This window comes from Cydia splendana, chromosome 27, assembly GCF_910591565.1.
Source record: "Cydia splendana chromosome 27, ilCydSple1.2, whole genome shotgun sequence".
NCBI classification, from domain to species: domain Eukaryota; kingdom Metazoa; phylum Arthropoda; class Insecta; order Lepidoptera; family Tortricidae; genus Cydia; species Cydia splendana.
Genome location: NC_085986.1, coordinates 1,101,093 through 1,128,029, shown reverse-complemented (window position 1 = coordinate 1,128,029; position 26,937 = coordinate 1,101,093). Strand labels below are relative to the sequence as shown.

At 37.0% G+C, this 26,937-nt stretch overlaps 1 protein-coding gene across 1 annotated transcript in view; it reads right to left on the bottom strand.

Moving 5' to 3' along the window:
* Positions 1–22,143, bottom strand: part of LOC134803850 (fatty acyl-CoA reductase wat-like) — a 41,102-nt gene extending 18,959 nt beyond the window's left edge. The window contains exons 1-5 of the mRNA XM_063776679.1: positions 22,002–22,143; positions 3,584–3,761; positions 3,071–3,161; positions 2,334–2,456; positions 1,686–1,810 (exon numbers count right to left, since the gene is read on the bottom strand). Coding sequence (XP_063632749.1) covers positions 1,686–1,810; positions 2,334–2,456; positions 3,071–3,161; positions 3,584–3,761; position 22,002 — 518 coding nt within the window. The 5' untranslated portion in view covers positions 22,003–22,143. The remainder of the gene's footprint in view (positions 1–1,685; positions 1,811–2,333; positions 2,457–3,070; positions 3,162–3,583; positions 3,762–22,001) is intronic.
* Positions 22,144–26,937: the final 4,794 nt, after the last annotated feature.

Below are 26,937 nucleotides of genomic sequence, written 5' to 3'. Positions count from 1 at the left end.
TTGGAAAATATCGTTATATTTTTTTCAAGAAAAAAAATGTGTACAGAGAGAATCAGATTAATTTAAAGTAAAATAGTGTGTTTCTAGACTTAAGATATATATTATAGAAGCAAAGCTTCGTTATAGCATCAAATTATGGGGCAACAGCTATAACTATAATGTAAATGCTGCCTTTATATTACAAAAAAGGGCAATCAGAACGATTGTACGCATACCACAAATGGCTTCTTGCAGAGACCATTTCATCAAACTCAGAATCCTTAGGGGCTGTCCATAAATTACGTCATCATTTTTGACGATTTTTGACCCCCCCCCCCCCTATAATCATCCAAAAATCATGCTTCAAATGACCCCATTTCCTCCTACTTCATGCTACCGTCATCCGATGTCCAGACCCCCCCCCCCTAATTTGAAATGACGTAATTTATGAATAGCCCCTTACCGCACCGTGTCTTTACATACTTATACTTTTAACGGACTTAGTAAAACACCTACACAAGTATGAGAGCACGACCGAGAGAGAAAGCAGGCTGTCTACTAGGCGAAAAGACATAAAAAATTCTGTAGTCCCGAGGCTTAACGTTATGAAGCACGCCACAAGTTATCAGGCCGTTTTTCTCTACAATAAATTACCAACTGAATTTAAAACAATTATAAACAGTAAAATTTTCAATGCAAGACTCAAGAATCATCTATTAAAAAAGTCGTACTATTGTATAACTGACTTTATAGCCGATAGCTGTTTATAGTAGTTTGTTATATATATATATGTCTTTTTATTGATTTTATGTTTTAATGTGACTGTATTTTTCTATGACGATACCAAAGTGATGATATCATTTTTTGCTCATAATTATCTTAGTTAGTCAATTTTAAATTATTATTATATTTATTTTTATTTACATTTTATTCCTTGACATTATACAATTTTAATTAAAACAATTACAATTTGAATTTTAATATATACTTATACTTTCATTAATATCACCAGCTTGGGATCACTAAATTGAGCTTTAATTTCGTGTAATTTAATTTAATGTAGTGTTAATTATTAATTTTAAGCTTATGTTCAACACAATATTTTATTGTTATGAATAAATAAAGAATAAAGAATATTAAAATCCATGCATAGATGTAATAGTTATTTTCACCACACCAACTGGTAAAGGCTCTCTTGATTGTTCAGAAACTAATAGCAAAGTTGCATTTTATTCACATGTGAGGCAAAGTAATCAAATGCAAATTTTGAGTTGTTTTCTAATGTTTGTGGGTAGAGTTGACTTTTAAATCTTTCGCTTGCTCGGGTATCAATATTAGCACGAGAGGTTAAACAACAACTTTGCCCCCTTGTAAAACAATATTTATTTGTTTTACAAGGGGGCAAAGTTGTTGTATAACCGCTCGTGCTAATATTGATACCAGGCGAAAGATTCCAATATTGAATCACAAGCGTATTAGCGACGCGTAAAGGTCATCATAACTGACAAAGGTCACTAAGTTATTTTGATTGTTTGATCACTTACTTGATATGTTTGCAGTCCTTTCCCAATAGCAACGCTTGCATGGTCCCTCTTACGTTAGTCCTTGTTGCTACACGAAGGGGCTCATCGAAGGTCAAGGTCAATTCTAAAGGTCATCATAACTGACAAAGGTCACTAAGTTATTTTGATTGTTTGATCACTTACTTGATATGTTTGCAGTCCTTTCCCAATAGCAACGCTTGCATGGTCCCTCTTACGTTAGTCCTTGTTGCTACACGAAGGGGCTCGTCGAAGGTCACCGTCGCGGCAACGTGGAAAATTATGTTTACCTGACGAAAAAACATTTATGGCGTTATTCATAAACGCGTTATAGTTGAATTATCGAGAAGATGGAATTGCATTTGTAGTGGTTGTATGCTGATAGTACAAGAAAATAGAAAATTCAAATATAGAATGCCTGTAAACAAACAATACTACTACATATTATGCAATTCCACGCTCTCGATGATTCAACTATACTGGCCAGAATTAGCTAATGAATCATTTGTCTTTATCTGTCATTTTGACTTATGTATTTGTAAGAAAGGGATAAAACATAATGCCGAAAGGAACAGGTACACAGGGGCTTATTTATTCCTCCTCCTCAGTCGTTCACTCTTGAGAGTGTGGTCGTGGTTGTATGATGAGACGCGTATTTATTGCATTTACCTTATTTACATAACAATTAGGCCTATCCGATAAAATGCTCGACCTCGAACCTTCCATTTATGCCATTATAACAACACGGCCATTCTGACAATAGTATGTCCCAGTGGCTTTTTTGCTAAAGCATTTATTTATGCATAGTCTTACCTCATTGGCTAATGTATACCAGTCTTGATCACTTATGCCCATGCGTAGCTGTGTGATGTCTCCATTGACGGCTGTCACTCGCTTTACGAAGCCTGGTTTACGTTTGTGAAGTCCGTCGTATACCTGTCAGCGAAATACTGAATTATTAACTAATTATAATTTATAGTAAGCTAGAATGATCTTTGGTTAACATATTCACTGCCAGTGACTATACGGGTTCTCTCGTAGGCGATTTTTACTACATACGGGCTTTCCATTGTTATCGGCTACACTCGTAGCTCTCGCTCGTGCTCGCACTAGCACGGTATGTGTTAGATAGTCAATTAAAGAGATACAAAGGTTTTATGGCGTATAATTATTGTGTTATATGTTGTCCCTCCGGATCGTTCCCACCAACTGGCCGAAGATCGCGACCAATGGAGGAAAACCCTGGGTGAAGGGGTAGTTGCACACGATGAAGCGTGGTTTAGCCTTCTTCACACTAGGCGAGAACTGAGACACCAGCGCGCCGTTCTCCCACCTTCGTCACCGGGCACGGCATTCTCCTGCCAGCTATGCGGTCGCGGCTGCCGCTTTCGCATTGGACTTAATAGTTATTTGCGGAAGTGCCGCACTCTTAATATGGACGCTGTTTAAACCATCATCTTATTAATGTTACAGGCAAATGATGATGATGATGATATGTTACTATTTCTATGATAAAAATAGATTGAAAATGAAAGGTATAGTTATCTTACTGGATCTTGAAAGATTTTTGCGACGCGCTCTTGCGAGGTTTGTCCTTTTTTCTCTCGTAGCAGAAGATACACTCGTTTGATGTCGCATGACCTGATAGACAAACATACAATATTATATAAAATGTAAGTACATATATTAATAAATAGACTAATATAAACAGAATATTAAACGGACGGAGTGACAATTTTGTAGCTATTTGGATTCTATAGATTTGGACGATTTTAAGACATTTTTCGTCATACCTAAGCTTTAATAAGGTTAATCAGATTAGAGAAATTTTTAAAGTAGATATGGTCAATTATGAGTCATACCTAAAGCAGATTTGGACGATTTTAAGACCATTTTAGTGACATATATAGCTGAACTTTATTAGGTCAATCAGTTTGTGACATACCTACCACTTGAAATATTTGGACGATTTTGTGTCATTTTTCGTGATATAGGTACTAGAACTTTGTGACAAACCTAAGGATGCTAAGGTTCTAAGGTCAGTTTTGTGACTTGTGACATACCTGAACAGCTTCTCCACTAGATGTTTCCCAAGGAACCCGGACCCGCCCGTGACAAATATAACAGTATCTTTATAAAACTCTTGAACGGCCGAGTCGCCTCGAGCGATAGCCTCGTCGATCGCGCGGTGCCGCGACATCGCCGCGATCTCTTGCGCTAGCGCTGGATCCATGGTGCCCACTGTTGAGAAAATAGATTTCTTATAAAAATACATTTTTCATTATAAGTTTTTTGACAAAAAAAAACATTTTTGATACAATCTTTTATCGCTGACTACTTTTTTTTCAACAGACAACTAATACTCATCGAGACAATTCTAACAAACCCAAAAACAATTAAGTTACGTTGTTTCCTCCTAGTTAGATCCTATGGCCACCTCCTGTATCCATCATCAGATCAGCTGGATGGTACAGTCGACGCCGAAGATATATTTACACTTTTGCACCTTACTCCTTTGTAATAAGGCGAAAAATGTAAACATATCTTTGACGTCGACTGTACCATGATAAAAATATGTACGTTCGTTAATATATATCTTTTATGTAATAATGCCTTATTTTACACAAAAAAGACATGATTTCATTTATCTATTTAGAGTTAGACCAAGAAAAGTCTACAGCGATTTTGATAGCATACCCCTTCAAGTGGCGCCACCGAAAACGCGAAAAGTACTCAAGTGGCGGGGCCCCGGTGGGTGGTCAGCGCAGATTAAGAAAAATTTACAAAATCGTCGATTTAAGCTTTTCTATGTTTGAAAGTATATTTAATCACATATTGTTAGAATCAGCGTATTATAGGCTATTTGAATATAGCAATTAAATTATTCTAATGTTTTTTACATTTGGCCAGACGTAATCAAACTCCGGAAGAATGACAGTTTTCCAGCTTCCTTGTTAAAAATGACTACCACCATAAAACTAATTGATTATTGGAGGTAATTGCTATTTAATTATCAAAGGAAGACTTTCATCTTTAAGATTAAATCAATAAAAAAGACCTAAGATACAATTTCTTTTACAAAACTAGCTCTTAAAAAATGAGACTGAGCTCGGACTTGGCGGTCGCTCCCGAATCAATGGTCCTCACCAACAAATTTTATACCAAGTGTTTTTGTGTTTCTTATGGTATGCTATCCTTCTCTAACTCGCTACCTAATTTTGGGCGCTAGAAGAGCGTAACTATACTTAAATGCGTTCAATTTCACCTCTAAATACGTTAACACCTCATTAACCACTCACTGGTGGATGACAGTTTACTGGTTTTCGCATCGACCATTCACGGGTTGACCGCCACTTGAAGGGATACGCAGTGCAAGTTTTATTTAATACGTCATAATTTCATAGAAGTTTGAAATCCTTGATTCGTTCATGACTTCTCTTGGTCGAACTCTAATCATGATGTACTCTAGGCTCTAACTCTAATCAAAATGTACAAATAGCGGACTTAATTCCAGAAGACATTCTCTACCAGTCAACCATCATCATCATCATCATCATCATCATTTCAGCCTATATACGTCCCACTGCTGGGCACAGGCCTCCTCTCATGCGCGAGAGGGCTTAGGCTATAGTCCCCACGCTAGTCCAATGCGGATTGGGGACTCCACATACACCTTTGAATTTCTTCGCAGATGTATGCAGGTTTCCTCACGATCCCAGACCCAGTCCCCAGTGCCCAGTCAACCATGGGCTAGTAAATTTTAGTAAGGTTTAGTATTTTCTTTATCTTTAATAAACTGAAAATCGTAATTCAAGACCAAAAAAAGTAAGACAATGTTGCCACTGCAATAATTTGTTTGTAAAATAGTAAATTCCTTTTTATAAATAGACACGCTAAGATATTTTTTATTGGTAATTTTACTCCTACTATTTAAAAAAGTACTTTTATTTACTAATTTTTACATAAATACAAGACGCGCTAGTAAAAAGTGGCAACATTGTCTTACTTTTTTTGGTCTTGAATTACCTACGATTTTCAGTATATTATAGCAAAGACATATTATAGTTATGAATAATATTACCCACGTTATGAATTAGGTATGGAAAACTTAGTTGTAAAAACTTCATTGCTAAGTCGTTAATAAAATAATGCGTTATTAAGCATCATTGGTATCACGGTATCACCTACTATTTTATTGTACCTAATCCTTTTATAACCACAACATTAATAGCAATTACTGTCGTGATATTATTGTTAATATTTTATACAGTGCTTTAGGGTTCCGTACAAAAAGTTATAAGTTCAGAATGGATATTTAAAGTTTGTTGCTTAGCGATATCCCGCTGCGACTTCAAATCTAAACAAAAAAGTCTATAAAGATATGATTTTTTTACTTTGTAAGGGTTGTTTGTTTTTTAATGTACTTAATCATGCGTAGATTTAATTTTTTGGGATCACTTCGGTTTTGCACATTAGTGAAATGCGTTTTTTCTCAGAGACCGTTTGACGTACATACCTAAAATTTGGAACAGTTATTTTAATTAAATAGTTATTTCAACCTTTTTAAATAAAAGTTAAAAAGTAACTGTGCCATTTAGTTTCCTTAAATGTACTTACACTACTTACAGTCAGCAGCAGAAGTTGCTAAGCGGGCGAGGTGTTCAAAAGTACCTTGACACGCTCTTATTATCTTAACAATAAAGTCCCGTCAAGATCATTTTGAACACCTCGCCCGCTTAGCAATTTCTGCTGCTGACTGTACCTATACCCCGAAGTTAACGGAGTCACAGAATAAATAATAGTACTAGGTACAGAAGACTCACTCTCTAGCAATACGCGTCTGTTACGATCAGGACAGATATGGCCGCTAGGTGGCGACAGCGCCACGCGCGGCTTATGGCTAGCCACCAAAATTAGTGTGGAACGGATGTACTTGTAGCTACCTGTTGCAAAGCAACAAAATCGCGGAGTGAGCCACGCCTGACGGAGTTTAAAAAAATCGGGCAAGTGCGAGTCGGACTCGCGCACGAAGGGTTCCGTACCATAATGCAAATAACGGCAAAAAAAAAACGGTCACCCATCCAAGTACTGACCCCGCCCGACGTTGCTTAACTTCGGTCAAAAATCACGTTTGTTGTACGGGAGCCCCATTTAAATCTTTATTTTATTCTGTTTTTAGTATTTGTTGTTATAGCGGCAACAGAAATACATCATCTGTGAAGATTTCACGGTTCTTGAGATACAGCCTGGTGACAGACAGACGGACGGACGGACGGACGGACGGACGGACGGACAGCGGAGTCTTAGTAATAGGGTCCCGTTTTACCTTTTGGGTACGGAACCCTAAAAACGCGGTATATCTGTAATAATGATGGAAATACCCACTGTTCGTTCTGACCTTCTGACGCACATCAACTGCTGATACAGAATCCTAATTAGTTTACGATTGATGACGTTTTGTTTTGCCACAAATAAAATGAAACCGGCGAAGTGTGAGTTGGACCACCGCTACAAATGTGGAACTTGCAGAATATTCTCAAAATTTCCAATATTTCTGGAAACTTTTATGAGAAAACTCTCATGCAAATGACCACTTAGAAAGTTCCTGTTCAGATTAGGAATACTCAATGTTTTTATCTGTTCACGACTAAACCCATCACGGTAGGATTCACAAAAAATATAAATATGAAATATACTTGGTCAAGCAAATCTTGTCAGTAGAAAAAGGCGGCAAATTTAAAAAATGTAGGCGCGAAATTCGCGCCTTTTTTTACTGACAAAATTTGCTTGACCGTCTATATATGTCAATTTTTAGGGTTCCGTACCTCAAAAGGAAAAAACGGAACCCTTATAGGATCACTCGTGCTTCTGTGTGTATATCCGTCCGTCTGTCACAGCCTAATTTCTCGGAAACTACTGGGCCAATTAAGTTGAAATTTGGTACATATATTGTGTAAATTAGTTACCCAAAGACGGACGTAAATAAATGAATTTTAAACATGGGGGCCACTTTTGGGGGGTAAATAAGAAAATTAAAAATAAAGGTTTTCAAACTATATCGTGTTATATGTCAAATGAAAGATCTCATTTAGAGAATTTCAAATATATATTTTTTATAATTTTAAAGGTTAGAAGTTATTTAAGAAAATAGCCAAAAAATGACCATCCCCCCCTTTATCCCCGAAACTACTGGGTCAAACATTTTCAAAAAAATACATAAAATAGTTCTTTACCTATAGATGACAGGAAACCTACTATAAATGTGCAGTCAAGCGTGAGTGGGAATTAATGTACGCGAGTGCGACTCGCACTTGGCCGGTTTTTCATTATATAAAGAGTAATTACCATGTAAAAATATTTAATAACAGAAATATGTCAGTTGTAATTGTAACAAGACAAGGCAATAAAATTAAGATTAATCAAAAGTATAAGATCCATAAATTCCTTGACGGAGTACATAGGGTTATTCAATAAAAGGTCTCAGAGTTTCTTTTTTGATTGCGACAATTTGATTGAAATAAATTGGCGTCAATCTCATCTACGGATTACGGAACCCTAAAAACGGCATAAACATTTAACATGTCATAGAATTAACGTTTATTTTAATGGCTGTCTGCATAGAATTAATTATTATTCATAATACTGCATAGCGACGACAGTCTATTTTTTAAGAAGCTTTTATTAGGTCGTCCTGTATGTAACTATGTAATCAAATCTTGCAAGTTAAATTTGATCCACTTCCCGGTTTCCGATTGAGCTGAAATTTTGCATGCATGTATAAATCGGATGACAATGCAATATTATGGTACCATCGAGCTCATGGTCTAATAAAACATGGTCTTCCATTCCCAGAGTGACACGCGATTACGTCACAATAACATTGCCACTTTATTTCAACATAACATGTTACATGGGTACATTATACCTATGGTTAATAAGTTAAAATATTTCTTTATAATTTTATAATTTTCATTTATATGTATTTTAGCTTAAATTTTACAATAACACGTCATTTTTAATTACTTGTTAGCAATATCTTCCGATTCACGAAAGAAATTTCAGACTTTCGGGTAATTCTGTTTATACTACTGGCAACACAGGATAGCGCTGTGGACATTTGACAATTCGGATCTAGATAACTTCATGCCCTGACCGTCATCCTTGTCGAACGCGTGTTAATTGTTATTTCCTTCTCGCTCAGTGTCAGCAGTCGCAGTGTTTTTCAAACTTTTCACGTCGTAAGCTTGGTAATTAATGTGTAACTGTGAATTCGTTTTTTAAACGTTTGTCTTGTATAGATAAATAAAGTTTAATTTAATACATTAGATTTGTTTTATTTTACTATGTTTCTACATGAATAACTTAAAATTAATGCCGTTAAAATAATTTTCACCGTTGGTTAAAATTCTCCCACATTTCAAAGTTTGAGAACCTGTAAACAGCATGATGACGTAGGCGCGTGTCAGTTAGGTCATACGCGAATCTCGGAATGGAGTACCAGGCGGAGTATATTATTATACCATGCATCGAGCTGATCTGATGATGACTATAGTTGTATATTTAGGTAGATAACTGAATCGATTATAAATAGACTATAAACCTCTAATAATGGAAAAATCCACTGTTAGTTCTGACGCAAATCTGCTGCAGAGTCCAGACAGTATTCTAAATACAAAAGGATGACGTTTTGTTTTGTCACATAAATAATAAAATTTATCCAGTAAGTTTTTCTTTTGCGCTGCTACAAATGTTTTCCGGTCACTGACATTGACAAACGTCAAATATTGACAAATAAAACAACGTTACTTCAAAATGACGGTACGGATATGATGGTCGTTTTTGTCTACGTGACAGCGTGATAAAACGGTGTCCGTCCCTTTCTATCCCGCGGAGTTAAAAAGTGACAGTTATTTTATCACGTGGATAAATAAATATGTAGTTTATCCACATAAAGCGATCCATAAATACGCCTACTGCGGGCGCAGCAGCATGGTTCCATTTTTATCGCCTGTCACTATGCCCGCCACTTTCGCACTTACAATCTTACATACTTGTAAGAACGTGACAGGCATGGTGATAAGCGATAAAAATACGACCGTGCTACCGCCGCAGACGTAGTGCATAATTATTTACCATCGTTTTTTACGGAAACGTACGAACGCGTGTCTTGCCTTTTCATTCAGTCTCGGTATAAAAATTACTGAGGTTGACTGACGTAGCATGGCAAATACGATACGAACGTTTCCGAGAAAACACGACGACGAAAACATCTGTAAGGAGCCGTAAGTAGGTACCGTCATGTCGTTTAGCTGTCAAATTCTTAACACGAAATTGTCTTAATAGTTCAGTGAAATTAGCTAAAATTACGGCATAATTAATAGAAGACTTTTTTTAATTGGGATATGTACGTTGTCGACCGAGGTTATTTTTCATCAACCCTCCCCTCCCCTCCCCCCTCTGCGTCACCCCCCCCACACCCCCGCAAAGGGTCCAAAACCTAGTTTTTCTCAATTTTTAAGAAAACCGTTCAAGATACAGAAAAAGGGTGTAGGAACGAAGTGATCCTTATTAAATTTTCTACTTATCTCTTATACACACTATATTGCTATCACTTATAGTTTTTGCGCAATTCGTCACGGAAGATGCTATTTTTAGCATTTTCAGTGTTTTTTTTCTTCTAATGACTTTTCTCAAATAACACTTACGATATCTTTCACGCTTTTAGGGTTCCGTACCTCAAAAGGAAAAACCGGAACCCTTATAAGATCACTCGTGCGTCTGTCTGTCTGTCCGACCATTCCCCCCCCCCCCCCCCCCTTTATCTCTGAAACTACTGGGCCTAAAATTGTGAAAAAATACACAAAATAGTACTTTACCTATAGATAATAGGAAAACCTATTAGAAATGTGCAGTCAAGCGTGAGTCGGACTTATGTACGGAACCCTTGGAACGCGAGTTCGACTCGCACTTGACCGGTTTTTTTTATTTAAGTAAATAGTTAATATGTTATTTAAAATGGGTATTATTTATTGAAAGAGTTTGTGTATCTGGGAACCTTGTTCACTAGGGACGGTAAGCATGATAAAGACATTGAAAGGAGAGTGAATGCTGGAAATCGTGTGAATGGGGCACTTAACGCTTTAATGAGCAGCCAGAAGGTGTCGCAAAAAGCACGGTTGGCTGTTCATAGAGGGGTGTTGGTGCCTACACTTATGTATGGTAGCGAAAGTTGGGTATGGCAGAAGAGGCATCAGAGCCAAGTGAATGCAGTGGAAATGAGAGCGCTGAGAAGTGTGTGTGGTGTGAGAGTGCAAGATAGAATTAGGAACAGTGTGATAAGGGAAAAGTGTGGACTGAATGTTGATGTAGTGACTAAAATTGAGAAAGGTATTTTGAGATGATTTGGACATGTGGAAAGAATGAGTGAAAGAAGGCCAACAAAGAGAGTGTATAAGGGAGAAGTGGAAGTGGGAGTTGGAAGGGGTCGATCTCGGCGGATTTTCTCTGATCAGATCGGGGAAATCCTGAAGAAAGGCCAGGTCAAGAGCACCCTAAACCGGCGAGCGTGTATGCGTGCGTGAATGTAATGAAAATGAAGGAAGCGAAAGAGGTATGTCAGGATCGTAGCAAGTGGAAAACCGTGGTCTCTGCCTACTCCTCCGGGAAATAGGCGTGATTATATGAATGTATGTGTTATTTATTATTAAACTACTTCATTTGACGATCCTATGCCATTTTTAAAATACATCGCCTTCAAATATTTTCAATGTCAGCTAATATCGTTATTAACCACTTGTCTGTATATGAAACGGATCTTGACCGAAATTTATAGGTACAGCACAACCGAGGGTGAACCCACGATTTTTGATCACCACACACATCTTCTTCCTCGCGTTAGTTGTCGCTTTTCGGCGAAGGAAAACATCTTGAGGAAACATCCCAGTAATCCCAGTAAGGCCTAGTTTCCCCTCTGGGTTGGAAGGTCAGATGGCAGTCGCTTTCGTAAAAACTAGTGTCTACGTCAAATCATCAGATTAGTTGCCAGCGGACCCCAGGCTCCCATGAGCTGTGGCAAAATGCCGGGAACAACGCGAAGAAGATGATGAACTTTTCATGTGTGTGGTGGTCAAAAATCGTTAGTTCACCCTCGTTTGTGTTGTATAAAATTCGTTCAGCGGGCGCAGCACGGTTCCTTTTTTATCGCCTATCACTATGCGCGTCCCTTTCGCACTTACATACTTGTTAGAGCGTAACAGGTGAGGCAACATAGAGGTACGATAATAGAGAGGAAACGGGGGAGGGGCCAAATGACCGAACGAGATACACTTATAGAACTTTCAGTAGGAGTAGCAAGAAAGCGGTAATATTGCTTGTCCTTGTCACAGTCTCACTTTTGTTTGTTCCCCACCATAAATTTAGTATGGGTTATGGTGGGCAACAAATAAAAATTTTCATTTCATTTCATTTCAATAACCCGACCGAAATACGTAGATAATTGTTTTTGGTATATTGTCAGGAATGTTAAAACGTGTTTTTAATATTGTCGCATTGCGTATACTTTGTCCCTCACGGAGGCACGCGCACACCACTTCTATAGGCTACCTTCTATGTGAGGCAAGCTATAAAAACGCGACCGTGCGATCTGTTTCATAGGCAAGTGGTTAATAGTAACGATGTTCGGTGAGCTTAAAAATGTTTGAAGACGATGTATGTTCAAAATGGCATAGCATCGTCAAATGAAGGAGTTTAATAATAAATAATACACCATTTTAAAGAACATATTAACTATTTATTTAAATTAATCAAAGTTGGCGATATCGTAAGTATATTTTGAGAAAAGTTATCTTACAAAAGAAAAAAAACGAAAATTCTAAAAAAATTGCATAGTGACAGATTTCACAAAAACTATAAGTGATAGCACTATAGTGTGTATAAGAGATAAATAGCAAATTAACTAAGGATCACTTCGTTCCTACACACTTTTTCTATATCTTGAACGGTTTTCTTAAAAAATTAGAAAAACCGCGTTTCGGGCCCTTTGCGGGGATGTGGGGGGGTGACGCAGAGGGGGGAGGGTTAGGGAGGGTTGATAAAAAATAACTTCGGTCCATAACGTACATATCCCAATTGAAAAAAGTCTTCTATTAATTATGCCAAGTTTTCCATATATTTTTTTCCAGAAGCAACGTACTATAAGGGGCCCACTGATTAATAGTCCGCCGGACGGTATCGGCCTGTCAGTTGTTCGGAGCTGTCAACATTTTGTTCTAACTTACTGACAGGCCGATACCGTCCGGCGGACTGTTAATCAGTGGACCCCTTTAGTTTCCCGAGGATTTTCGGTTAAACAAGCTACAAAGATATACATAAGTTTATAATACCTATGTAGTTATATGCAAATACTTATTTATATACATAGAAAACACAAAGGTTTAAACATTTGTGATAATCAGACATCGTAAATTTTATAGCATTTTCGGTGCAGCGGAGTGGTGTTAACGGAATTGGTGTACCTAAACAATTTCAACCCTAATGATTAATTAGCGTTAATTACCTTAATATTAACCTTAATTTACCATTTCAGTTGGATAATTCCAACTATACCAATTCCATTAACACCACTCCGCTGCACCAAAAATGCTATAAAATTTACGATGTCTGGTTAGAGTTAGACCAAGAAAAGTCTGCAGCGATTTTGATAGCCCACGCAATGCAAGTGTCATTTTAAACGTCAAACTTCTATGAAATTATGACGTATAAATAACACTTGCACTGCTCGGGCTATCAAAATCGCTGCAGACTTTTCTTGGTGTAATTTTAACTATGGATGGGATGCATACAGACTTACTTACTGCATTTAAACTTTGAGTAGCAGTGTAATCCAGTAACTTTGTCGAATTTTGTAACCTGGCTCTTTTGCGTCAAATCCGGTAGTTCTGATTTTTTGCAGACTTGTTTATGATGTTGGCCCAATTAATAATCCAAGTTTGTGACTTCGAGCGCCGAACGCAACTTTGTCATGTTTGGGGGGGGGGAAGGTACGAACTTGTGGCTACCGGCATCGCCTGCGACAAAAGTGTATACTCACTGCACTTACTTACTTAGCCTACGAATACAAGTTCGAAAAAATTATACATTTTGAAAGGCAGAGTAGTTTTAGTCTACTTTAAAAACTTTAGCAAATTCAGTCTACTTTAAAAACGCCCTAGGAAGTTACTATCAAAAACTAGTACTTTAGGGTTATAATCGCCCAAATCTAAAAAAAATTGCGGTTTATTAGATTTTTGACAAAGTTGCGTTCGGCGCTCGAGGTCACAAACTTGGATTATTCAAAAGAACTACCGGATTTGACGCAAACGCAAAATGTATAATTTTACTGTATTAGTGTGAGAATTGTGAGATACGAGATATTTTCAAAGTAGTGACGAAAAGTTTCCGCAGTATACTATGACTACGTAATCATACAATTTGGTGGTTTTTATTTGTTAAACGAGGTTAACGACTTTGTTTACTTAATTAATGATGATTAGAATCGTAGATGTAATGATCATTAATCTCGATCTAGCGCAGCGGAAAGGCTTTCAAAATGGAGGTGGCAGGTTTATTATTAAACCCCGGCACAGAATAAATAATAGTAATAATAGTACTAGGTACAGAAGACCACTCTCTAACAAAACGCGTCTGTTACGATCGGACAGATATGGCCGCTAGGTGGCGACAGCGCCACGCGCGGCTTATGGCTAGCCACCAAAATTGGTGTGGAACGGATATGTACTTTTAGCTAGGTACCTGTTGCAAAGCGACGAAATCGCGGAGTGAGCCACGCCTGACCCCGGCTCACACACACGGCCGCTAAATTGAATGGTCACTTCATTTAATAGATTCATTCACTTGGCTATGAAATTTTGCAGCTCGCTGTAGTAATTTTTCTATGAAGGTTATATCACGAAGAAACTGGATTAAAAACCGGCCAAGTGCGAGTCGGACTCGCTCACGAAGGGTTTCGTACCTTTCACAAATAACGGCAAAAAGATCACGTACCTATGTTGTATGGGCTCCCAGACGGACAGACAGACGGACGTGGCTAAATTATAAGGGTTCCTTATTTACTAAGAGACCCTTGAATGGTATTAAAATGCGTAATATGTAAATATTATGCAGGTCCTGATTTATATGCAAATATGTTATGCATATGCACACTGCAAATTACATTGTGGCTTAATTATCGTACACGGAACCCTATTGATAAGGTTTACGACGTATGTCTGTTTGTCTGTGTGCGGGTGGTAATACAAAAACCGTAATTGTTATGTATAAATTACTTATAGGTAATTAACGCAACAAATTATTTTTAATAAAGTTTTTTGATAAGATACTCATTAATCGCCTAACCGATCATAGACAAAATAATTTCCATGGAAAGTTTATAACTTTATCAGGTTTATTTTCTTATTTTTTTCATCATGAAACTACTATTTGCTATTTTGGCCACGGAACCCTAAAAATACAGACGTACCTAAATGAGTAAATAATATCAGAACTTAAGTCACGTAAACGTTATATAAACATAGCACTTAATAAGGCCAATGTCTGACAAACACCAAATTCTTGTCAATATGCATTTTTAAATATTTTCATTACTCAAGACATTTATTGCTGAGAAATTCTTTAGTTTTGGCGCAATAGGACACGCATTTTTACGTAATGGTTTATTACAATAACAAATTTTATAGGTTACCGTAAAATGGGGTGAGTAGGGTCAAAACTGAAATTCAAACCTCGATAACATTTTATTTTTACATATGAAAACTGAATGGTGTATATAATAAGTGTTCCGGACGTTTGTATTTAGTTTTTATTTTATTTTGGGTAGTTCCATTTCATAACTTTGACGATAAAGAGGAAAACCCACCTGACCCCGTATATAGTGCCTCGTATTTGGGGTGAGAGGGGTTTCATACAAAGGCGATTTTGGAAGATTGTTGGATCGATTTTTTTTTTATTATGCGTATTACTATAGCTCCATTTTAAATTGGAATACATTATTTTTGTAGCAGTAGCCTTAATATCTCTTCTCACCCCCCTCTCAAACCTTCTCTCCCCATTCATAACCCACCTCTCCCCGCGAAACCTACTCACCCCGTTTTACGGTACAAAAAAAATGACAAGAAGAATGAAAGATCCACAAAAATGAAATTGTTAAAATTAATTAAATTCATCACTCAAAATTCGATTCCACAAAATTTGCATCAAGTTACTTTGCCCCACTTGTGAATAAAATTAAATGCAATGCAAATGTTTACCGTCTATATGTAGTCTGTACCTTTAGGTACCTATTTAAATAAAAGTAAACAAACAATTTGGACATTTTCGGGTAGTTATAACATTTATTGGTTAACCAACCAAATTCAAAACCGCCTGGATCTGTCACTGAACGACCTGACTTAACCTACATTATATTTTGATCATGTAGTGTTTTCATCTACCCTCAACTGGCTTAAGGAGCCATTTGAGGGTAGATTTTGTTTACTTTTACCTATTTAAATACCTCAAAATACAGAGTATAGGCTAAGAGGTCGCGAGTAAAATGGCGAATGATCCGACCGAATTTTTGGTCATGTTTTGCCTTTTTTTCGAAAATGTGTTTGTCTGCTCTACAGCAAAACCGAGGTTTGATCTTGGTCCCACGATTTTTGATTTGAAAGGTTAAACAGTATGCGTGCGCGTTTGTAAATAGTCTAATATATTTTGCGGTCGATGGGATAATAATTATTTTATTTGTTTTACAAGGGAGGCAAAGTTGTTGTTTAACCTCTCGTGCTAATATTGATATCCGAGAGATTCCACAATTGAACCACGAGCGTAGCGAGTGGTTCGAAAAATGGAATCTTGAGCGTTGCGAGGGTTTCAAAGCACGAGGCTTAAACGAAATTTGCCCCCGAGTGAAACACAATTTTTTATGAATGTTATCAAATATTTATCATTCAAAATCATCATTTAAAAGTCAATTCTACCAGCAAACATAAGAAAATAACTCAAAAATTACTTTGCCTCACATGTGAATAAAATGCAACTTTGCTATCAGTTTTTGAACAATCAAGTGAGCCTTTACCAGTTGGTCTGGTGAAATAGTTATTTACGATGCAAGTGCGGAAAAGAGGAAATTCGAAACGAGTGGCGATAAATTAAAACACGACCGAAGGGAGTGTTTTAAATCGACACGAGTTATTACAACGTATTACAACGTTTACAACGTATTACAACGTTTACAACGTATTACAACGTTTACAACGTATTACAACGTTTACAACGTATTACAACGTTTACAACGTATTACAACGTTTACAACGTATTACAACGTTTACAACGTATTACAACGTTTACAACGTATTACAACGTTTACAACGTATTACAACGTTTACAACGTATTACAACGTTTACAACGTATTACAACGTTTACAACGTATTACAACGTTTTACAGTACATATGGCCCTTTAAACTTTTGACATACGCACGAAAAGTGCTATTTTACGCACTAGTGCGGGAAAATAGGACCATATGTACTGTAAATGTATTTCTGCAACCATTTGCTCACCTGCGTCACTTTTAAATAGTTGTTTATTTTATAGAACCGGATCCAAAAGTTTATTAAGCTATAGGTCAACCACTTAGATCAGGCGGTTTATGTGTTGTATATATGCATAGTATGTATGCATACTGCTGGATGATTAAGTCAATTAATAAGTCTTCTGTTGCCATGTTTCCATGTTTTAGGTGTTTATTTTTTAATACTTTTTAGGGCTCCGTACCTCAAAAGGAAAAAACGGAAACCTTATAGGATCACTCGTGCGTCTGTCTGTCTGTCCGTCTGTCACAGGCTATTTTCTCGGAAACTTCTGGACCAATTAAGTTGAAATTTGGTACACATATGTAAATTAGTGACCCAAAGGTGGACATGTTATTTTTATAATTTCAAAATACATAGGTTCGAAGTTACTTATTTAAGAAAATCGTCTCCGAAACTACTTGGTCTAAAATTTTGAAAAAAATACTCAAAATAGTTCTTTACCTATAGATGACAGGAAAACCTATTACAAATGTGCAGTCAAGCGTGATTCGGACTTATGTAAGGAACCCTAGAAACGCGAGTCCGACTCGCACTTGGTCGGTTTTTTTTTAACGAGCCTATAAGGCGTCCCACTGCTGGGCAAAGGCGTCCCCCCTAGACTTCCACTCCTCCCGATTAATTGCAGTATCCGTCCAGTTGCTGAGAAATGTGTCCAGCCAGGGCGTCCCGCACTCACCTCTTAAATACCTTAAATACATAATATCTGGGCTCGGAAAACATATAAAAACTCAAAAAATGCGCGTTTTGCCAGAGATAAGACCTAGCTAGATCGATTTTTCGCCCCCGAAAACCCCCATATAGCCAATTTCATCGAAATCCTCCGAGATCCTCGAAATACATACATATACAAGAATTGCTCGTTAAAGATATTAGATTAGATAGTTTTGGTAGCACGTATTGTCAATGTTATCCCGTTATTCCCGAAAGTAGTCCCATATTTCACAGTTTGTAAAGAAATTGCTCGCTGAAGGGGTCCACTGATTAACAGTCCGCCGGACGGTATCGGCCTGTCAGTTGTTCGGAACTGTCAAAATGTTGTTCTAACTGACAGGCCGATACCGTCCGGCGGACTGTTAATCAGTGGGCCCCTTTATAATCGACTTCAAAAAAAGGTTGATAAGTAGACCGTATTTTTTGTATGTACACAACGTATGTACATTACCCTTAGAGCTCCGTCATTTTTGAACCGATTTGGTAAATATATATTTTTTCCAAACGTATATAGTTCCGAATGGGTCGCATTTTAGTCACAATCCATTTCTGATGACGGGATCTGTGAGTAATTAAGGCAACTCCTCTAATATAAGATTTCCTATTTCCTAAGTAACATGCAAATGAAGAAATTTATGAGGAGCGCAACTTTATTACCATCCGCCTGAGATAAGTGGTTGACCTGCAGCTTATTATATACCTACGTCTACGTATACTTTAATATGTATATTTTAACGCATAGTCTCATCAGTTACTATTTGACTAACTATGTAATACGATACCGTGGCGATGCGCCGCCATGTCCCTACAAAACAGGCGCGTACCTTAAGATTTTCCATTAAAACCAATGATAACAAAAAATATTAAACCGGAACTATCGCTGCGATATAGCGTAATTGATTTCTTTAAAATGACTTTTACGATTAAAACGGCTGATTACTTCTGGAGTCAGACTCCGATTAAATGATTAATTAAGGTTTTGAATTGAATTTAATTGATCTCACGACGATTGGAGCACGAAATGTAATGATAGTCGTGTCATTAGGTATCTTGCTCGCACCTATTGGTGCATGTGAGATGCACCAGTGGTGGGGTGACACTCCTTTCGGGTATTCTCAGCTCCATTCGACTCAGCATTGCTCCGAGCAATTATTAGGGCACGACTTGACGTCCCTTTGCGTACACATCACAGATAATGACCTGGGCTATAACCGCGAAAATCGAAGTTCGCAAATTGCGGGCATTTTTCTCTGTCACTCTTATTACGCCTTCATTGGAGTAAAAGAGAAAGATCCCCGCAATTTGCGAATTTCGGTTTTCGCGGTAGCCGCTCTGGGCTCCTAGGCTGTAACCGCGAAAATCGAAATTCGCAAATTGCGGGCATTTTTCTCTGTCACTCTCATTATAGGACTATAATGAGAGTTTTCGATGACGGCGGCCCCAAATAAACATCATGGACGTTGTCTAGCGTGAGCCCTTATGTGGCTGGCCAGGCCGAACTTGGTCTTAAATACTCCATTGCACGTGTGACAATAAAGTTGGCCAGCTGCGTTGAGCGTGTACACGTAGGAGGGCTTAGGTCTCTCTTTCCGTAATTGGCGTTTTGTGTCTAAGCTTGTGAAGCGGTTATCCTCAAACATTTTGACACCGTTATGGATGGTAGAACGCCAAGGTCACTCTAATTACGCCTTCACTGGAGTAAAGGAGAAAGATCCCCGCAATTTGCGAATTTCGGTTTTCGCGGTAGCCCCTCTGAATTTTGACTACCCTAAGGCCCCATTCGCACGGCAGCTTTTTCAACGCGCGTTAAATAAGCGTTTGAATTTTGAATTACACAAATGGATAACCATGTATCTATTCACACGACAGCGGTGGCGCTTTTTATCAAGCGTTGTTGGATTTTCGACTTTAAGCCTTGGTCGTTAAATTGAATTTAGAGTGCAGGCAGATTCAAGAGCTTTTTTAACGCGCGTGGAAAAATCTCCCGTGCAATGGGGGCTAAATAGCCGAGAGATAGTGCCATAGATTAGAAATGATCATCTTGATTCGTCCCCGAATCGCTGTCAAGCTTCGGTTTTGTAGGAAGTGTCCTTGATGTACGGTAGTACTATTATTTATTCTGTGTGTGCTACATAGCATCGAGGTAGTATCATAACAAGATCAAATAAAATATTTGTTGATGACGGAAGTGTTAAATCAATCCTATTTGTTCGTTTTCTGTTTTTGAAGGCTCTTAGGTACAGTCGACGTCGAAGATATGTTTATACTCTAAGGCCCCGTTCGCACGGCAGCTTTTTCAACGCGCGTTAAAAAAGCGTTTGAATGACACAAATGGATAACCATGTATGTATTCACACGAAGGCGGTTTTTAAGCGCGGCGCTTTTTTATCGAGCACTGTTCGATTTTCGGCGTTGAGCGTTGGCGTCAAATTGAATAGACCATACGGAAATCCGTGTATCTGTTCTCACAAGCGTTGAAAAAGCGCCGGCGCTGCTGTCAGTTGGCTGTCAAGTGTCAATTTTTGGTGTCAATCGTCAAGATTATTATTAGTTTCACCTTAAAACTGTCAACTTATGCTTACAAATTCCTGAAATATTCAAGCTATATTCAAATAATACGTCGTAATAGCAAATAAAGTATGGCTTTGCTGAGATGCGTACGTGGCAGTACGACTCACAAGTGATTTTTAAGCGTTCATATGAACACAAATATTGGAAACGGTGAAAAAGCGCCAACGTCGGGTTTTAACGCAACGCTTTTTAAGCTGTCGTGCGAATGGGGCCTAAGGCCCCAATCGCACGGCAGCTTTTTCAACGCGCGTTAAAAAAGCGTTTGAATGACACAAATAGATAACCATGTATGTATTCACACGTGCGGACAGATTCAAGCGCTTTATTAACGCGCGTTGAAAAAGCTCTCATGGGAATGGGGGCTAAATCATAATTAGATTCCAAAAAAAGTAAGACAACGTTGCCACTTTTTACTAGCGCGTCTTGTATTTACGTAAAAATAAGTAAATAAAAGTACTTTTTTAAATCGTAGGAGTAAAATTACCAATAAATAAATTATCTTAGCGTATTTATTTATAAAAAGGAATTTACTATTTAACAAACAAATTATTGTAGTGGCAACATTGTCTTACTTTTTTTGGAATATAATTATGCTTTAGAGTTTAGTTTAGGTACACTTTGGAACCTTACCCCTTTGACGTCGAAGATATCTTTGCCGTCGATTGTACCTAAATGCTTCTTTTTATTAGTTGTCGATTTTAATTTTGCCACGGATTTTGAAAAAAAATTGGTGGACAGGTCCCTATTCTGTACAATATAAGCGCAATTTAGCCGTAGGTATGTTCTTCGAAATCTTCCACTGAGCTACGAAAACGTATGGAATTTTGGTAACTCATCGGAAAATTACATTATTTTGACCATTTTGGACTTTATACGTATTTATTTCACCCAGGAGGAGTTCTTCAAATCCATCAAATTTTATCCATATGTAACGGAAAAAAATCTACAAAAAAAATATCGCCCCAATAATTTTCAAAGATTTTTTAACGTTTATTTGTAAAACCCGAAATGTATGAAAGAGCGACAATATTTTTACGACTTCAGAGTTTCTTTGTTCTATATACAAAAAAATGTTAAAGTAAAACACAGAATTCTCCCTAAGGTTGAATGGTAGAGAATACGTGTTTTGGCACTAAGTCCGCCTTTAGTACGATGAGTTTTTCTATTGCGCAGTAAAGATTAAATAAATAAGTAGACAAACTCGTTAAATAAAGCTGTCCATATTAAATTCGTGTAATTTCGTAAAAACATAATTTAATAAATTAGATAAAAAAAATTGCCTGCGCATTAACCTTAAAATATTTTTTTATATTTTTATTTTAGAGTTATTTTTAGGTAATCTGAATTTAATCAATTAAATTTTTGTTTCTAGATTTAATCGTTTTCTATTTTATCTAATTTTATTTTAATTATATTATAAATGTTATATATAATTTTTCTTTATCAAATATATATTTGTATTTAAGTATAGTTATTAATTAGTTTTATGTTATAGTTTATGTGTTATTTTAATTATGAAATCAACATTTATTATTTATTTACATATATATGAAATTAATATAAAACTTACTTTTTAATACACTCAAAACCCGTTCAAAATATCACAACTGGCACTTTAAAGCACACTTATAAATCACTGTTTTAATATTATTAATTTATTTATTTATATAACAAATATAAAAACTAATATTATAGAAATTAATTTAATTATATTTTTACTTATTTTTTCTACTTAAAACACGTCTAGCTGACGAGCTATACACTATACTTATGTGTTAATATCACGATCTTAAGTCATACCATCGTCCTCACCTCACTGTTAACTGACAGATCGTGAACCTTATTAATAAAGGCATAAGGCCCACCCATGGGCAGTTAAGAGTATTTCTGTTTGTATGCGCGATCGCATAATTCACGAGTATTACTTGAGTCAAAGGTATTTGAACCTACCGTGCAGTACTTAAAGTGCATATTTAAATACGTTAATATATTTCGGCTGTGTTGGCTGTTTAGGGTTCCGTAGTATTTGAGGAACTTTTATATTTTCACCCTAGAATAGTGGAATATTCATTTTCGTTTCATACATCGATTCGATAGATTTTTCATAAATAGATAATTAACCTAAAACGTTTAAAAAAAAGTTTATACTCGTATTTATTATCATAAATAACTACTCTCGTAGTCCCAAAGATGTCGCCCCTCTAACTTTTAAACCGTGGGTCCAAAAAATATAATACTTAATGGACAATGAAAAGTATTCTTCACTGCACCAGCTCGAAGAGGCTGGTTTTATTAGATGCCCCGAATAGTGGTTTTGTCCGAATACCGAATATTCGGCCCCTCTCTCGGCCGCAGCGGCGAATTATCGGTGACCGAATATTCGTCATGACATGCGAACATTTTGAGTCATAATCACGTCATAATTATTATAAAAACTGTTCGCCAACAATGCACAACGTTTCCTAAGATATATTATTTATTGGACAGAATAAAAGAATGTACTCTCGCGGTCAAATTATTACGGGTCAATGACGAAAACCTTTATATTTTTCAAACTTAATAGTGGTATTTGCATGAAACTAACTCTGTATTAAAGAGAATTTAATATAGTATTAAATTCAACCTTCAATGTTCTACATCAGCGGTCGGCAACCACGGCCCGCGGGCCGCTTTGTATGTAATATTGACATATGACAATGTCTGATAAAGTCATAAATATTAACAAAGTGCGGCCCGCGTCCACTTCGTTAACTGCTATGTGGCACTTGGCTGCTAAAAGGTTGCCGACCGCTGTTCTACATGATAACTGGAAAAAGTTTGAATTCAAAAAAAGGCGAATTAGAGTCAGACCAAGAAAAGTCTGCAGCGGATTTGATACCCACGCAGTGCAAGTTTTATTTTAAACGTCAAACCTCTATGAAATTATGACGTATAAATAACACTTGCACTGCGTGGGCTATCAAATCCGGTGCAGACTTTTCTTGGTCCGACTCTAGGTACCAAATTCAAAGTAAGCTTGTTTTACTTTTGCTGGTTTTCTCACTTTTGTTTTCAATCTGTCAAAGCACAATGATAAAAGGCAGTCATTGTTGTCTTTTTTCGTCATTATTCAATTACTATCATGTCGCTTACACAAGATGAATGTAGGTACACGTATCATCACTATGTTAGAAGAAGGCAGAAGTCAGAGATATACAGCGAGATGAACAGGCGAGTCACATTCTACGGTGCAGCGAGTCCTTGAACGTTTCCTACAAACTGGGCAGAACCTTAGAAGACCAGGAACCGGCAGACCGAGATGTACTACGGCTAGAGAAGATTGATTTATTGTTACAACCATGCTCCGAAATCGGCACCTCACTACAGTTGAAGTGAAAAATCAACTTCGAGAGACCCGCAGGGATGACATCGGCGAGCGGACTGTAAGGCGGCGGCTCCAAGAAGCTAATTTGACCCCACATAGACCGGCAAATGACCCAAAATTTGAAAGAGGACATCAAACGCGAACACAGACGATGGGGTGTCGAAGAATGGGCAAGAATTATGTTAATTTTTTAACAAGCAAAAACGTCTGCGAACGACGCTATTAAGCTTAGAATAAATTTAAAAGTGGAAAAATTACTGTCTTGGTGAGACTTGAACTCCATCTCCAGATCTGATCCAGATCTGATCCAGGATCTGATTCTGATTGATCTTGATCCAGGGGTCGTGAGTTCAAGTCTCACCCAAGACAGTAATTTTTCCACTTTTAAATTTATTCTAAGAATTATGTTTTCAGACGAATCCAGATTTACGTTCTATGGACATGACGAGCGGCGAAGAGTTTACTGACGGCCAGGTGAACGTTTTATTCCAGCGTGTTTTGAGGAAAAAGTGGCGTTCGGCGCTGGGTCTGTTATGGTTTGGGCTGGAATCTCTTCAGAGAGTCGCACGGAGTTAGTTTTGATAGAAAATGGAACGTTAACTAGTGCAAGTAATGTGGAAGAGATTCTTAATGAGGCCATACACAGCTCAAATTGTAGAAGATTATTTTGAGGAGGTTGCTATCAACTGTATGAACTGGCCTTCGAGAAGCCCGGACTTAAATTCGATTGAGCATGTATGGGACGAGCTTGGGAGGCGTGGAAGAAATCGAAACCCCGCCCAGCTACACTTAGAGACCTGAAACAGGCGTTAGTGGAAGAATAATAATAATATTCTATATTGCAACCATGGTATTCATATTAAAAATTGTTTTAAATAAAGTTACAGTATTTCATGGACCCTGATTAGGACATAGCAATTTACATATATTTAGCAAATTCTGTATTTTAGAGGTATAATATCAATTAAATCCTTAATAAAAATCTACAATTTGTTATTTGAATTGTAGAAGGTATATTTCAAATATCATCGTTCATAAACTCTGATACTGCATAATATAATAACATATATATTTCTTCAGTAAGAATGATTTTAATAGTATTTTATACAATCGTGATATAATCACGAGATTAAAAAGCTTGATTATATCACTATTGTATACAATACTTTTTCTACGCGTCAACAAAAATAATACTTTAAACTAGTAGAATCATACAAACAAACCAAACCAAAAGCTAAGATACGCGAGCAGTCGCGATACCTTCATACTGGTACGCGCCCCGGCGGGCTGGTCAACGACACCTTCTCGTAACTCATGACGCCCTGGTATTTGCTCCGCGCTAAATTCAATTTTTAGACAGTTGTTTTCTCGATTTCGGCCACCGTAGCCTATGGAGACTAACAAGCAACGCATACCACTTAGGTTTTCGTAGTCTATGGATGTTGCTATATTAAGGGTGTCACATGCGCGTTTCTGACTTATGAAGCAATTGTTTCTACTATACAACCTAAAATAAATAATTATTTTGAGCTATGGTTTTGTTTCGTCCTCTTGATCGCGGCGAGCTGTGATTGTTCAATTTCATTATAGTTGACTAAACTGTATCGAAATGAATATTATAGTTGAGTTGGGAGCCCATACATTAAAAACCGGCCAAGTGCGAGTCGGACTCGTAAACGAAGGGTTCCGTACCATTATCTATAAAAACGGTCACCCATCCAAGTACTGACCCCGCCCGACGTTACTTAACTTCGGTCAAAAATCACGTTTGTTGTATGGGAGCCCCACTTAAATCTTTATTTTATTCTGTTTTTTTAGTATTTGTTGTTATTACTTGTTATAGCGGCAACAGAAATACATCATCTGTGAAAATTTCAACTGTCTAGCTATCACGGTTCGTGAGATACAGCCTGGTGACAGACAGACGGACGGACGGACGGACAGCGGAGTCTTAGTAATAGGGTCCCGTTTTACTCTTTGGGTACGGAACCCTAAAAATACCCAAATGCAGTTTGGTATAAGAAATCTTAATTCAAGAATTACAGTCCACGAGTAGAAAAAGAGTTTATTAAAAGAACCCAAGTTTTCCTATTGTTTTTAACGAGTTGGGTAATTTATTATAATATTATAAATTTTATTACGCTGTAATAGGGACCCTTCTGGGGCCTTATTCGACATGCCACTTTTGACGTCGCATGTTGAACGTCACGGACGAGTCACGGACAGATTCCGGAATAATTGGATTGTATTTACGTCGATCACTCTTATTATATTTAAATAAATGCGTATTATTTATCACAAAAGTTACTACCTCCAAAATGTACAAACAGGGAAGTGTTCTAAACTTTAACCCTTCTTTGCATGGTGATGGAAATTTCCATCATAACATTGTCCTATGAATTAAATATACTTTTGGAGATGATAGAAATTTATTTTTAAGACTGTCAACTTTCAACACTAATCCATTTTCCGATTTTATACTTAAATTTACTCAGTATTTTAATTTATAAAAATTACATTTGTTTTAAGACTAAATATCGGAAAATTTGGAAAAACCCAGAAGTTGATGATTTTTAGTAACTGAAACCGTTAATTTTTCAGGATTTTCGTAAGGTTATCCTATAGATAGGTTAGGTTTGTTTTATGGCAATCCTGAAAAGTGACGCGTTACTGAACCAAATAAATATAAAATGCGGGCAAACAATACATTATGACTTCAAACTTTTTGGGAAACAATAGAGACCCACTGGTGGGATTGGTGTCGGTAATTTAAGTGACGATTTTGAATGCTATATATTTAATAGCATTTATTTGGATATGACTTCTAATGTTTAACAGTTAAACTGAAAATCGTAATTAAATTCCAAAAAAAGTAAGACAATGTTGCCACTGCAATAATTTGTTTGTAAAATAGTATATTCCTTTTTATAAATAAACACGCTAAGATAATTTATTTATTGGTAATTTTACTCCTACGATTTAAAAAAGTACTATTATTTACTTATTTTTACATAAATACAAGACGCGCTAGTAAAAAGTGGCAACATTGTATTACTTTTTTTGGAATTTAATTACGATTTTCAGTTTAGTAGGTATTAGCCTATTATAGCCAAGATGACAATACAAGGATTAGGTATTCAAA